The 15,953-nt window shown below is 41.2% G+C and overlaps 1 protein-coding gene across 5 annotated transcripts in view; it reads right to left on the bottom strand.

The window, feature by feature from the left end:
* Window positions 1-7,548: 7,548 nt before the first annotated feature.
* The window catches only part of ccz1 (CCZ1 homolog, vacuolar protein trafficking and biogenesis associated), a 45,874-nt gene continuing 37,469 nt past the window's right edge, over window positions 7,549-15,953 (bottom strand). For all 5 annotated transcript variants that reach the window (XM_048609483.1, XM_048609485.1, XM_048609482.1 and 2 more), the window contains one exon: window positions 7,549-7,959. In XM_048609483.1, coding sequence (XP_048465440.1) covers window positions 7,904-7,959 — 56 coding nt within the window. In that variant the 3' untranslated portion in view covers window positions 7,549-7,903. The remainder of the gene's footprint in view (window positions 7,960-15,953) is intronic.

Genomic DNA, 15,953 nt, shown 5'->3' with positions numbered 1-15,953 from the left:
TCCCACATCTCCCGCACCTCATCCCTCACACCCCGTCCACGCAATAAGAACCAAAAAAGAATCCCCCTCGTCCTCACGTACCACCCCACCAACCTCCGGATCCAACGCATCATCCTCCGACACTTCCGCCATCTGCAATCCGACCCCACCACCAAAGACATCTTTCCCTCCCCACCCTTATCTGCTTTCCGGAGGGACAACTCTCTCCGTGACTCCCTTGTCCGCTCCACACTCCCCTCCAGCTCCACCACACCCGGCACTTTTCCCTGCAACCGCAGGAAGTGCTACACCTGCCCCCATACCTCCTCCCTCACCCCCATCCCAGGCCCCAAGAAGACTTTCCACATCAAGCAGATGTTCACCTGCACATCTGCCAATGTAGTATACTGCATCCGCTGTACCCGGTGTGGCTTCCTCTACATCGGGGAAACCAAGCGGAGACTCGGGGACCGCTTTGCAGAACACTTACGCTCGGTTCGCAACAAACAACTGCACCTCCCGGTCGCGAACCATTTCAACTCCCCCTCCCATTCCTCAGACGACATGTCCATCCTGGGCCTCCTGCAGTGCCACAACGATGCCACCCGAAGGTTGCAGGAACAGCAACTCATATTCCGCTTGGGAACCCTGCAGCCCAATGGTATCAATGTGGATTTCACAAGTTTCAAAATCTCCCCTCCCCCTACCGCATCCCAAAACCAGTCCAGCTCGTCCCTGCCTCCCTAACCTGTTCTTCCTCCCACCTATCCCCTCCTCCCACCTCAAGCCGCACCTCCATCTCCTACCGACCAACCTCATCCCGCCCCCTTGACCTGTCCGTCCTCCCTGGACTGACCTATCCCCTTCCTAACTCCCTACCTACACTCACCTTTCCTGGCCCCATCCCCGCCTCTTCGACCTGTTTGTTTCCTCTCCACCTATCCTCTCCTCTATCCCTCTTCTATCCGCCTCCCACTCTCTCCCTATTTATTTCAAAACCCCCTTCCCCTCCCCCTTTTCTGATGAAGGGTCGAGGCCCGAAACGTCAGCCTCTCTGCTCCTATGATGCTGCTTGGCCTGCTGTGTTCATCCAGCCCTGCACCTTGTTGTCTCGGATTCTCCAGCATCTGCAGTTCCTACTACCCCAGGATTAGAGATAGTATTGTTTAGTATAAAGGCTATTGTAAATTCTTTAATAATAAAGCTGAGACTGTTTACATTGGTAGTGGGTTGTCATAGAGTTGAACAGCACACGGACAACACACCCTTTGGTCCAACTTGTCCATTCCAACCAGATACCCTAAATTAATCTAGTCCCATTGGCCAGCATTTTGCCCAAATTCCTCTAAACCCTTTCTATTCATATATGCATCCAAATGCCTTTTAAATGTTATAATTGCACCTCCACCACTTCTAGGAGCTCATTCCATACACACACCACCCTCTGTGTGAAGAACTGCCCCTTAAGTCCCTTTTAAATCTTTCCCTCTCACCTTAAACCTATGCCCTCTAGTTTTGGACTCCCCTACCCTGGAAAAGGACCTTGGCTATTCACCCTATCCACGCCTGTCATGATTTTATAAACCTCTATAACGTCACCCCTCAGCCTCCGATGCTCTGGGGAAAAAAGCTCCAGCCTATTCAGCTTCTCCATATAGCACATACCCTCCAATCCTGGCAACATCTTTCCTATAGCAGGGAGACCAGAATTGCACGCAGTGTTTCAAAAGTGGCCTAACCAATATCCTGTACACTCGCAACATGACATCCCAACTCCTAAGCTGAATGGACAGACCAATAAAGGCAAGCATACCAAATGCCTTTTTCACTACCTTGTCTACCTGTGTTTGTAGTGATTTGACCACTTCGGTATTGTAGGACACCTGAGCAAATTCATTCATAACATTCTGGTTGAAGTTGTCTAACTTATTTAAGGAGAGACTAGACAATAATTGGTATCAGAATGTGGAAAAATGGAAATCACCTTAAATTATGTCATATAAGTCAAACCCACTTCTCCAGCCCCAAAATAAATGATGTTTATACATATACTTGTAGCAGCCTCCTGGTTGCTAAAACAGATAGATTGCTAACTTGGCCAAACAGCAGGGGATGCTGGGTACATTGGCCAAATGAAACTCTGAAATCACAAAACCCACACACCAGACACAGTGCAAACACAGCAGCCAAATGCTAATGACATTAGCGTAATGTAATAGGCAACAGTTTTATTCTGCACAGACACCCCCAATAACTTATCCACTAAACAAAGGACAGCCCAGACAGAGGTACTGGGTCCTGTTACACAAAGAAACTGACAGTAGCATGCCATCTAAATGATTGACTCTTGTTTAAAACTATTAAGTGTATCTCCCTGATTGGCCAGTACTATAGAAAGTGCCAGACAACCATCTAAAAGATATAAAAACAGAGTTCACCTGCAAATCTTGCTCTTGGAATTGTCTGAGGTCTTTAGAAGAGACCAGCAATGGCAAGAGGCAGAGACCACCTGACCATCCACAGGGAGAGAGGGAAAAAGCAGCTTTGCAGACGCCAGACAGACCCATAAAGAGAGTAACTGTCTAAATTCACAAGTGATGCGTAAATTCACAAGTGATTTGGGAAGTATTGTAACCGTAAGGGGCCAAATAGGATTAGGGATAGTATGTTTAGTATTAAAGATTATTATAATTTTGTTCCTAATGAAGTGAGAATGTTTTGCTTTGGTATAGGTTTGCATTTGTATTGAATTGACCGCTTTGGTACTGTGGGACACCTGGGCAAATTCATTCATAACATTCTGGTTGGAGTTGTCTGCAACTTGTTTAGAGAACATATTCAACACAGAAGTCAATTGTTTTTCACCCATGACATACTACACTCACAGTACTTACATGATTTTTCACCCCAGAAAAGCCTTATCACTGGCCATAAGAAATCAAAAAGGCGATACAGAAAAAGTTAGCAAGGTACCTGGAAGTTTAAGACCTACCCACTCTTTGTGTTAGCATTTTTATAGTCAATTTAAAAGTTGACCCCAGAATTTGGAGGCAATTATCAGGTTTTTAAAATTGTCTTCTATGCTAGTGAGTATGGTAGGCAACAGATTAGATCTCATTAGACTAAATGGAGAAAGTGCAGTGGAGTGTTGTGAAATAGAAAAGCATTGCTGAAACTGAAAGGATCTACAAGACAGTATTTTTAATTCTCTTCCGGGACTATCATATCACTGGCTGGCCATCATTTAATGCCTATCCCCAGTTGCCCTTCAGTAGGGTTAGTGAGCTTTCTTCTTTAACTACTGCAGTCCATGTGCTGTAGGTTGACCCATCATGCTGTTAGGGGTGGAATTCCAGAATTTTGACCCAGTGGATTTGGAAGGTGCTGTCTAAGGATCTTTGGTGAATTTCTACAGTGCATCTTGTAAATGGTACACACTGCTACTGCTGAGTGATGGTGGTGGATGAAGTGGATGCCTATAAATATGGTGCCAGTCAAGTGGACTGCTTTGCCATGTATGGTGTCAAGCTTCTTGAGTGTTGTTGGATCTGCATGCATCAGGCAAGTGTGGAGTATTCCATCAGACTCCTGACTTGTGCCTTGTAAATAGTGGACAGGTTTTGGGGAGTCAGGAAGTGAGTTACTTGCTATAGTATTCCTAGCCTCTGGCCTGCAGTTGTAGCCATAGTATTTATATGGTGAGTCCAGTTGAGTTTCTGGTCAGTGGTAACCCCACAGATGTTTATAGTGGGAGATTCAGTGATAGTGATACTATTGAATGTCAAGGGGCAGTGGTTGGATTGTTTCTTATTGGAGATGGTCATTGCCTGGCATTTGCATGGTGCAAATGTTATTTACTTGTCAGCCCAAGTCTGGATATTTTCCAGGTCTTGTTGCATTTGGGCAGGGACTGTATCAGTGTCTGGAGAGTTGCAAATGGTGCTGAACATAGTGCAATCATTGGTGAACATTCCATTTCTGATCTTATGATGGAGGGAAGATCATTGATAAAGCAGCTGAAGATGGTTGGGTCCAGGACACTACCCAAAAGAACTCCTGCAGAGATGTCCTGGAGCTGAGATGACTGACCTCCAACAGCTAAAACCATCTTCCTATATGCCAGATATGACTCCAACCAGCAGAGAGTTTGCCCCCATTTCCAATTGATTGCAGTTTTGCTGGGGTTCCTTGATGCCACACTTCTGTCAAATGTAGCCTTGATGTCAATGACCATCATGCTCACCTCACATCTGGAATTCAGAACTTCTGTCCCTGCTTGAACTAAGGGTGTAATGTAATGAGGTCAGGAGATGATTGACCTGGTGGTATCCAAACTGGGCATCACTGAGCAGGTTAGTACTGAATAAGTGCTGCTTGCTGCTATTGATGATACCTTCCATCACTTTACTGATGATCGAGAGTAGATGGGGTGGAATTGAGACTGCAGCCTTGTTATGTAGTGCAGAAACTTGACCAATGTCAAGAAGAAAGGAACAATGATGTATACTAATGAGATGTGGATGTTGAGATGTATGTTTGAGTAACTTGAAAGGCCAAGATCAAGAACCAGTAAATCAGGGGATCAATAAAGTAGAGGAAGAATTGAGTTAATAGATAAGTAAAGTTTGAAATGGTAGAGCAATCCATTACAGAGAAAGAGGGGGCGTGGTGAGACATGATTAAAGATGGGACTACCAGGAAGAGGCCTTATCTTGCGGTCCTAAGTCAAATAGATGGATTTGGTAGTAAGACATAAATGCAGCAGTAATTGGAATGCAAATATGTGACCAGCAAAAGAATTGGAGAGAGGTGACTGATCAGCTACTCTAAGCTGAACGAAGCATGATCTATTTCAACGATGAAATGGGTTTAAGTGCCAAAATGACCATCTTCTCCTATACCTTGAAGTTCATTCCATGTAGGACACTTCATATGAAACACAGCTCAATACCCATTTGACTAGCAAGTCCCCTTGTATATGCTGGACCTCACAACAAGCAAACTGGCAGCAGTAAATTTACAGCACAGAAAAAGACATTCAGCTTGAATGGTCATAGCCAGATTGCTCCACATTGGCATCTATCTTCATCAAGCTCCATCAACATTTCCTTTTTATTCCTTTCTCCCCCATATTAATCTAGCTTGTCCTTAAAAGCCTTTATAATATTCACCTCAATTACTTGTGATAGAGAGTTCTACATTTCATGCTTTTGCAGTAAAGAGGTTTCTTATGAATGCCTTATTGGATATACAGAACATCTTGTGGGCTGTTTTCATGGCAGTGTGTGGTGGTACTCAGTCATGTTTCTTTGGATGTGCCATGACCACCCTTCAACTAGTGTGACCTGTGTACCATAATATTGGAGCTGCTTATTTCAATCCCATTTACCTTTGCATCATATGCGTAGCTCAATAGGTAGTACTCTTGTCTTGAAATTATTAGGTTGGGTCAAAGCCTCACTCCAGACTGAATTTAGTGCTGTTCTGAAAGAGTGCACATTAAGTACTGAATTTCTGATGAGTCTATTAATAAAGGTTCTGCCTGCCTTTTGTGTGAACATGCAAGATTTCCAAACTTGGTTTTAAATGTTGAATCACTCTCAAGCAACCTTATGGCAAATATGCTGGAATGCAGGTTTACGAGAAGGCTACGTGGATCCTATTGATGTAAAGTTGTCCAGACATGGGCTTTTTCTCCAGTCTATACAGTCCATCAGGATTAAGTATCTAGTGCGCTAGTCTATTACCGAAACTAAATGAAACAGATTTACTGAGGAATGCACATTTGTCATCAAAGCCAAGCAATATAAATGTGCAAAGATGTAGTTTCTACAAATACTGAGGGATTGCAGACAGTCGAAAGCTGTAATCTTTAAATGGAGACACTATCTCATAGAATCATCTCATTTCTTAGCTGGATGGAAAAAAAAAAGTCTCATGGCACTATTTTAAAGAAAAGCAGGGCAAGTTCTCCCCAGTGACAAGGGCAATATTTAATGTAAACTGTTTTATAAACTCTAAACTTAAATTGTTCACTGAATTTTTTGGGAACTTTGCTGTGTGCAAATTGGGTGATGCAGTTCCTACATTACAGTTGTGACTGCACTTCTAACGTATATCACTTAGTCGTGAGGTGTCTTTGAAATAGAATGGAATTGTGAAAGACACTATGTATATAAAATTTGTCATGAAATTAAAATTATTGGACAATGAATTTACATTTTATTTTTCCTCAATTCTAATTCATAATACTAAACTTTTGAATTATTATATATTCATAAATGCAAGTTTATTCTTTTACATAATTTTGTAGTTTCATTAAATTGTCCTACATGTAAATTGAATAAAAGCCATTGAACTGAGGTGAACTTGAAAACTGCAACTGGCAATCAAAACAGCAATAGTACTTTGGTAGGATTCAACATCAGCAAGTCAAACCCGGCGAGTTGATTTTATTTTCCAGAAGCTAAACAATACTGCACTCCACATCTAAGAAAAAAAACTTTGATTTATTTTTGTCTTGAATTTCATACAAGTTTAGGCACAGCACTGAAACACAACAAAGTCTTGAATTAGTGTGGATAGATTTTATTTATTTTTAAAAATATGTATCATTACATGGATAAATCAGCACCTTTTTTCAGACAAACCCGTTTGGTTTTATGTTGAAGTAGGGAAAACAAAGAGGCAGAATTCTCAAACACTAAAATACAATTTATCGGGTACATGGCTGTACTTATCTGATGTGAAAAATGTAAGTTTGAGGTACAAAATTTGTACTAACTTCTCTTTCTAGCAAAAAAATTGAGAATTTACAGCATGCAGTATACAAGATCAGGCAATGAAAAAGATGACATTTGAGGATTGCATTACTACGGTTCAGTGCTGTAATTTGGACAGGGGTGTCAATTTATAACTAGCACTGAAGAAGGGGAGGCAAAGCCCTATGAGTGTGATTTAAGTGGGCACCATTTACATCAGGGAACACAAAAGATGCCTTCAATATACGTGACAATGGACTTCTCCATTTCCTTAATCATAAAAGAGGCTTCTTTGTGTTAACTGCCCATTTAATGTAAAAATGTTCACATAATGCAATTTTTTCTATCTAGTTTCTGAAATTTTTTTGATAAAAGATGTTACTATAAATGTGGGATTAATGTCCAAGTAACGGACAGTTTAATTGCTTGACTAAACTTGCTTAAAAAATAAATGAATTCTCCAAATTGTCATTATATTTTGTTTCAAGCATTCATGTCCACAGATATTACAGTGTACTAGATGTAGCTTTGCTCAAAAGCCAAGTTACACAGTACACAGCTGTATACTAATCTCTACAGTAACCCACACTCAGCATTGCTGCACCAGAACACTTCTTCATAAATACAGGTTTTACTTCAGACATAAACTCACAACTTTTTAAGTAAAAAAAGGCCCATTTTATACAGGAAGATCATTTGTCATATGTTAGAGAATATAATTTTCTATAAAATATCCAATGATCAACCCTCTTAAATGAGGGTCAATGTATAAATAAAGCAAAAATACACAGACACAATTGGAAAGAAGTTAAAATGTCACTCAAATGTTACTGTTAATTTATTTTTTTTACAATACAAGCTTGCTATATATTACAGACTGGAATGATAAAGTTGACATTCTTTTAATTCAGTTGCCATAAATATTTAAAATCTAATTATCTTACATTCCATGGAAATTTCCTATAACAGCATCTGCTGTCTGTGATTCGAGATGGGGACTTCCAAGGACAAGCAGCATTAATAAGGACGCTGCACTGGCCATTGGCAGAGTGAAGAGCACGAGTTACTTGCTGTGTCCAGCACTGTACAGTTACTGCTTGTGCCAGCGCTCACCTGAATGTCTGTGACACACCCAAAGTCATAATGGGTGGCGAACTTGATGGTTAATCTAAGAAGAAGATGTTGCTGAACTGCGTTGCACAGAGTTTCTTAACTTCCTCTGGAGGGAGAGACATGGTCAGAAAAAGAACAAGGTAAATGTTCAAATGAAACAAATAACTGTGGATGCTGGATTGAAACAAAGCAAAAACCAAAAATTGCTGGAGAACTCAGCAGCTCTGGCAGCATTTGGAGAGAGAACAAAAGTTAATATTTTGAGTCCAGTGAGCCTTCTTCTGAACTGATAACAGCTTGGAAAAAGTGGTATTTATGCAGAGGCTGGGAGGGGGTGATGTGTGGTGAGCAATAGGTGGTTTACTATCAACAATCCCTGTGCCTTCCCTTTTTTTCCTCTCTATCTGGGCTCCGTCTCCACCTATTTGCTCATCCCACCCCCATTATCAGCATAAATACCACATTTTCCAAGGTAAATATTAGGTCTGTTTGGCTTTGTCATCAATATCCCTCCACTCATAGTTAGAACCACTCAGCACCCCACTTAAAAACTGCCTAACTGTACTTGAACTGCTTGAACAATGCTAAAGCTCAGCAATCTCTGAAGTCTCATGCAACCCAATTCTGTTCACACTCTACAATATGAAACAGGAAAACCACTGAAACACATTAAATAAGAGCAGGAATAGGCTTTATGGCCCTTTGAGCCTGCTTCTTCATTCAATATGATTATGGATGACCATCCAACTGTTCCCACTTTCTCCTCACATCTTTGATCCCTTTAGCCCTAAGAACTATATTTAATTCCCTGGAAACATGCAACGTTTTGGCCTCAACCAGTCTCTCTTCATATGTCAGTCCTGCCATCCCAGGAATCAGTCTAGTAAACCTTCGTTAAACTCCCCATAGTTCGAACATCCTTCCTCAGATAAGAGTTCAAAACTGCACACAAAACTCCAGGTGTGGTCTCACCAAGACACTGTACAACTGCAGCAAGACATCCCCGCTCCTCCATTTGAATCCTTTTGCTACGAAGGCCAACATACCATTTGTTTTCTTCACACCTGCTGCCCTGCATGCTCAATTTCAGCGACTGGTGTACAAGGACACCCAGGCCTTGCTACACCTCCCCCTTTTTCAATCTATTGTCTTTCAGATAATTATCTGCCTTCCTGCTTTTTTTTAACCAAAGTGAATAACCTCACATTTATCCACATCATACTTCTTCTGCCATGCATCTGTCCACTCACTCCACTTATCCAAATCACACTGAAGCATCCCTGTATCCTCCTCATAGTTCACCCTCCCATTCAGCTTCCTGTCATCTGCAAACTTGGGAGACTTCAAATTTAGTTCCTTCATCAAAATAATTTATATATATTGAGAATAGCTGGGATCCAAACACAGAGTACCCCCACTGGTCAATGCCTTCCACTCTGAAAAAGATCTGTTTATTCCCTACCTCTGCTAACAGCATATAAATACACTATCCCAATCCCACACACTAAATACACATGTTAATCTCTGATCAAAAGCCTTTGAAAACTACTTCCACTGGCTACCCCTAATCAACTCTACTAGTTACATCCTCAAAGAATTCCAGAAGATTTGTCAAACATGATTTCCCTTTTGCAAATTCACACTATGTCTGATTCTACCATTGTTTTCCAATTGCTCTGCCATTAAATCTTTTACAATGAACTTTAGCATTTCTCCCACTACTGATGTCAGGCTGACTGGTCTATTATTCCATGTTTTCTCTCTGCCTCCTTTTTAAAATAGCGAGGTTACATTAGCTACCTTCCCATCTGTAGCAACTGTTCCAGAGTCTACAAAATTTTGAAAGATGACCACCAACGCATCCACCATTTCTACAGCTACTTTAAGTATTCTACGATGTAGATCATCAGGCACTGGGATTTTAAATCCCAGTAATTTTCCAAACACCATTTTTTACTAATACTGATTACTTTCAGCTCCTCCCTCTCACTAGACCTTGCATTCCCCAACATTTTTGGGAAATTTTTTTTTCCTCTACTGTGAAGACAGAACCAAAGTACGTATTTATTGGTCTGCCATCTTTGTTCCCCATTATAACTTTCTCTGTTTCTGATTGTAAGGGACTTTTATTGTCTTCATTAGTTTTTTTTTCCTTTCACATCGCTAAAGCTTCTGTGACTATCAGTTCGTATGTTCCTCACCAGCTTACACTGACACAACTTCACCCCTCTTAGTCAATCCTTTTATCATTATTTGTTGAAACATGAACTGCTTTTAATCCTCAGGTCTGCTGCTTTTTTGGCTAATTTGTATGCCTCTTCACTGGATCTTATATTATCCCTATTTTCCTTGGTTAGCCATGGTCAGGCCACCTTTCCCATTTTGTTTTATTGTCAGGCAGGAATGAACAATTGCTGCAGTTCCTGCATGTGCCCTTTAAATGTTTGCCATTGCTTATCCACCATTATCCCTTTAAGTAACATTACCCAATTTATCATAGCCAGCTTATGCCTCATACTATTATGATTTCCTTTATTTAGATCCAGGACACCAATCTCATAATTAACAACAACATTCTCGATCTTAATGATGGATTCTATCATTATACGGTCCCTTTTTCTCAAGAGGTCTTACACAAGTATTATTCCTTTCTCATTACAAAGCCCAATTCAGGATGGCCTATTCTCTAGTTGGTTTCTCAATGTATTGATCCAGAAAGCCATTCTGCACACACTCCAGGAATTCCTCCTCTATGGTATTATTACTGACTTGATTTGCCCAATCTATGTGCAGATTAAAGCCACCCATAGCTACAGCTGTACTTTTACTGCTTGTCTCTCTAATTTCCTGTTTAATACCTTCTCCAACATTGCCATTATATTTTAAGGGAGTTTATGTACAACCCCCACTATCACTATCTTGGTGTTTCAAAGTTCTTCCTGCACAGATTCTTCTTCACTAGAGCCAAAATCCTTCTTCACTATTGTATTAATTTTACTCTTTAACCAGCAAAACTACACTATCTCTTTTCCGTTTTGTTTGCCCTTCCTAAAAGCTGAATTCCCATGATTATTCAGTTCCCATCCCTGGTCACCCTGCAATCACGTCTCCATAATCCTTACTGTATCATACCTGTTTATCTGTATTTACGTGACTAATTAATCCATTTAATTGCAAATGCTCTGTGCATTAAGATACAAGGTCTTAAGGCTTATATTTTTGAGATTCTTTTTCTTGTTGGCATTATTTTGCACCATGGCCCTGTGGACTTTTTGTGTGACACTATCACTGCGCTAAATGGAACAACTGAACAGATCCAGCAATTCAAGACTGTGTATCCACAAAGTGCTGTGGGCCATCAACAGCAGCAGAATTGTACTCTACCTCAATCTGTTCATCTCATGGCCAGCATATCCCCCAATCTACCATTACCATCAAGCTAAGGGTTCAACCCTGTTTCAATGAAGGGTCAAGGACGTCTTGCCAGGAGCAGCACCAGGATACCTGAAATAAAGAGGTCTCAACCTGATGAAGCTACGAAAGAGGACTACTTCTGTGCTAAACAGCACAAGCAAGAAGTGACAGATAAGCAATCCTACTACTGATGTATCAGATCTAGGCTCTGTAGTCTTGCCACATCCAGTTGTGAATGGTGGTGACCAATCAAACAACTCACTGGAAGTGACTCCACAGATATCCCCATCCTCAATGGAGCGGGAGCCCAGCACATGAGTACAAAAGACACAACTGAAAAAAATGACTCACCAAAGCCTGTCCACCATCTATAAGGCACAAGTCAGGAACATGATGGAATCCACTTGCCTGGATGAGGATGAGTTCAACAACACAAGAAGCTTGACACCATCCAGGACAAAGCAGCCAGCTTGCTTGCCACCCCATCCTCAAACATGCAGTAACTTTACCACCAATTCTTAGCACCAGCAGTATGTAACATCTACAAGATGCACTGCAGAAATTCTCCAAAGCTCCATGACAGCCTCTTGCAAATCCAGCAGTTCCATCTAGAAGGGCCAGGCCAACTAATACCTGGGTACATCATGACCTGCAAATTCCCCTCCAGGCCGCTTATCACCCTGACTGGGCAATGTATTGTCCTTCCTTCACTGACACTAGGTCAAAATCCTGGAATTCACTTCCTAACGGCATTGTGTGTCTACCTATAGTACATGCACTACAGCTGTTAAAGGCTGCAGCTCACTACCACCTTCTCAAGGGTAACTAGGAACAGGCAATAAATGCTGGCTGAGCCAGCAATGTTCACTTCCCATGAATCCCACCCACAGCCCCATAAATGTCTGTCTACTTCCCTAACTACTGAATCCCCTGTCACTGTTGCCCTTCCAGTCACTGTATCCTCTACACAGTTGAGTCACCCGGGGTGCCATGGACCTGGCTGCACTTACTCTCCAGATGCCCCATTGTAACAATGGTGAGAGGGTGAAGTGTATTCAGGGGATTCTAAGGCTATCTGCCCATATCTTCTTGACTGTCCAGTGGGCACCCCCACCCTCCTCTCTGTCTCTCTCTCTCTGCACATATCAGCTCTGGAGTGATGACATTTGTAAACACACTCTCTTATACTATTTAGTTAAACCACAGCTGATCTGATCTTGATTTGACCTCTGCTGGACTTTCAACTGCAACTATTGCTGTACCCAGAACCAGAAGCAATTTGGGAGGTACACAAATTAATGGGAATAGGGTGAGAGTGTTAACCTGTGGCCTTTCAGTTCCTCCAGTCTGTTCCATGCTTCAAATAGGTCATGGCTGTTCTGTATTTTACCCCATCTATCCACAGTACTGTAACCCTGAGTACTCACGTCAAACATTAATTTATCAACCTCAGTTTTCAAATTCTCAACTGAAACACAGCCTCAACAGCTTTTTGTTTTCGCCCTGCTGGCGGGTGGGTGAAGAGTTCCACACCTCCACTGTGGCTTGTACGATGGAGTGCTTCATGACTTTGCCCCTAAGTGTCTTAGCTCCAATTTGAAGGTTATGCCCCACCTCGTACCGAACCTGCCTCACCAGAAGGAAACAGCGCAGATAGAGAGGAACTATCTAACCTTCTGATCATCTCAAACACCACAATTAGAAATTCCTTTAATCTGTGCCCAGTCTATCCAACTTTTCATCATAAATCAACAGTTTTGGCCTGGGTACCAATCCTGCTTATAAATGCAATGAATGGAATCTCCCTGCACCTGCAGCACGCTGAATGCAGAGGATGGAGGAGAATCAGGTGGAGATCCACCCGACTTTCCCCATTATAAAGTGGCAATGGCTAAATAGTTCAAGCCCCCTGACTGATGTGAGATTATCCCTGTCTGAAGTTCCACTATTTCCCACACAAATTACAACCAGCTGTATTTATACAAGACCTTTAACACATTAAAAAAATCTTTAAGCACTTCACAGGAGCATCCCGAAGAAAAATTGGATACTGAGCTCCATAAGGTGTCTAAACAGGTGACCTCAAGCATGATCAAAGAGCAAGATTTTGAGGAATATCTTGAAGGGGAAAAAGAGAGAGAGAATGAGCCAGGGGGCATTGGAGGGATTAAAATCCAACTTTACTCCTGGATTTCTCAGAATGAAAACAGCAAGTCTTTTTTAAGAAAAAAACTTCATGAGGCTTGAATGTTGGGCTGTGAGGAGATGTGGTGGTTAAGACAGAAACCAAAACCAGGAAGTAACATGATCTCAGAATGCATCCATAGTTAATGCATAAGTCTGCCATTTCACTTATTCTTTGTTACATGAAACCTAGCTTGCATGTAAATAACAAACACAATCCACATATACCAAAGGAGAGTTGATTTCCTCTTAAGTGATTGACTTGGGCCAAATCCCATTCACTCATCATCCTGTGCACCTTGATTCCCAGCCCAAGTCTCGATTTTTTAATTCCCACCTTTATTTTCAATCCTTCTATGGCCCTTATTCCCAATCTTCGTAATCTGCTTCAAACCCATTAGATCTCTGCACTTCTCCAATTTTATTTTCTTATGCATCCCTCATTTTAATCACTCCACCATTGGCAGATGGCCCTTCTGCTTTCAGGACCCTTAGCTCTGGAATTCCCCCTACCTCTCAACCTCTCTTCTACTTCTTCCTGCCCAAATATTTTATTATGTTGCTCGATGCCAAATTTTGCCCAGGGATGCTTTGCCATGTTAAGTGCACTAAATGGAGGCAAGTTGCTGATTAAACAAATTATACTGAATCTCATTTCCATTTAAATGTAAATTCACTTCAGGCAAAGTAAAGTTAATCTTTTACAATAGATCCAGGATTAAAAGTTCAGCCCGTATTGAAACAAAATTTTAATATTGTTATCTATGGGTCTGAAAGTATTCATATACAGGACAAACACAAGCACCATTGACAACAATGAGATCATATACAATCATAGAGATGTATAGCACAGAAACAGATCCTCTGGTCCAACTCACCCATGCTGACCAAATATCTTAAATTAATCTAGTCCCATTTGCCAACATTTCGCCCATATCCCTCTTAAACCCTTCCTATTCATATACCCATACTTTTAAATGTTGTAATTGTACCAGCTTCCACTGCTTCCTCTGGCAGTTCATTCCTTACATGCACCCCACTTTGCATGAAAAACTGCCCCTCAGGTCCCGTTTAAATCTTTCCTCTCTCACCTTAAACATATGCCCTCTAGTTTTGGAGTCCCCTACCCTGGGGAAATGGCCTTGACTATTCACCCTATCCATGCCCTCATGATTTTATAAACCTCTATAAGGTCATCCCTCAGCCTCCGATGCTCCAGGGAAAATAGCCCCAGCCTACTCAGCCTCTCCCTTAAGGTCAAAACCTCCAACCCTGGCAACATAATTTTAATTTTTTTCTGAATCCTTTCAAGATTAACAACATCTTTCCTGTAACAACGAGACCATAATTAAACGCAGTATTCTAAAAGTGGCCTAATCAATGTCCTGTACAGCCGCAACATGACCTCCTAACTCCTATCCTCAATGCACTAACCAATAGAGGCAAGCGCACCAAACACATTCTTCACTATCCTATCTACCTGCGACTCCACTTTCAAGGAACTATGAACCTGCATTTCAAGGTCCCTTTGTTCAGCAATACTCCCTAGGACATTACCATTAAGTGTATAAATCCTGCCCTACCAAAATATAGCACCTCACATTTATCTAAATTAAACTCCATCTGCCACTCCTTGATCATGGTCCTGTCAAACTCTAAGGCAATCTTCTTTGTTGTCCACTACACTACCAATTTTGTCATCTGCAAGCTTACTAATCATACTTCCCATATTCAAATCCAAATCATTTATATGGATTTCTAGGCAGAACAGCCTAGCATTGAATGGATTGAGATCTAACATCTGGTTCTCCTCAACGTTTCTGTAACTATGTCTATCACATCAATATAACCTGTAATTAGTTGCTAACACACTATCTTATTAACTACTCAAATGAGAATACAATACTGCGAATGCTGGAAAACTGAAATAAAAACAGAAACTGCTGGAGAAACTCAGCAGGTCTGGCAGCATCTTTGGAGAGAAAAACAAAGAATGTTTTGAGTCTGATATGGCACTTCTTCAAAACTTTTTTGAAGACATCATTGGAATAGTGAGTTGGCATGCCATTCAACAAAAATCTCCACTGTTGGTGTGTAGAAGATATACTTCAATGCAGGCTGTACTTGAAACACTGGGCATTTTCTGCTTCTAAATCAGAGGATAATCTATAAACACCAAAACCTTGCACTGTAGTCAACAGCTCTTTGATTCTACCACACCTGTTTGGTTGTGCCTTATTGCAATTGGCTTATAATTGCTGCCTATGATGTTATCCTTTACAAACAAAAGACAAGGTTTTACAAACCCTCCCCCCACCCTTCTTCATCTCACTGCAAACATATCCCTTGATTTCTTTCCCCCTCATCAAACTTTTCCTTAAAGACACCTTAACCAGTCTTTGTGATAGAAAATTCAAAGTTCCTATTTTAAACATTTATTCATAGGATATGAACATCATTGGAAAACTGCTACACATTGCGAATTGCCTTTCAGAGGTAGTG

This window comes from Rhincodon typus, chromosome 21 (assembly GCF_021869965.1).
Source record: "Rhincodon typus isolate 14 chromosome 21, sRhiTyp1.1, whole genome shotgun sequence".
NCBI classification, from domain to species: domain Eukaryota; kingdom Metazoa; phylum Chordata; class Chondrichthyes; order Orectolobiformes; family Rhincodontidae; genus Rhincodon; species Rhincodon typus.
The sequence above is the reverse complement of the archived record's forward strand: the minus strand, read 5'-3'. Positions and strand labels throughout refer to the sequence as shown.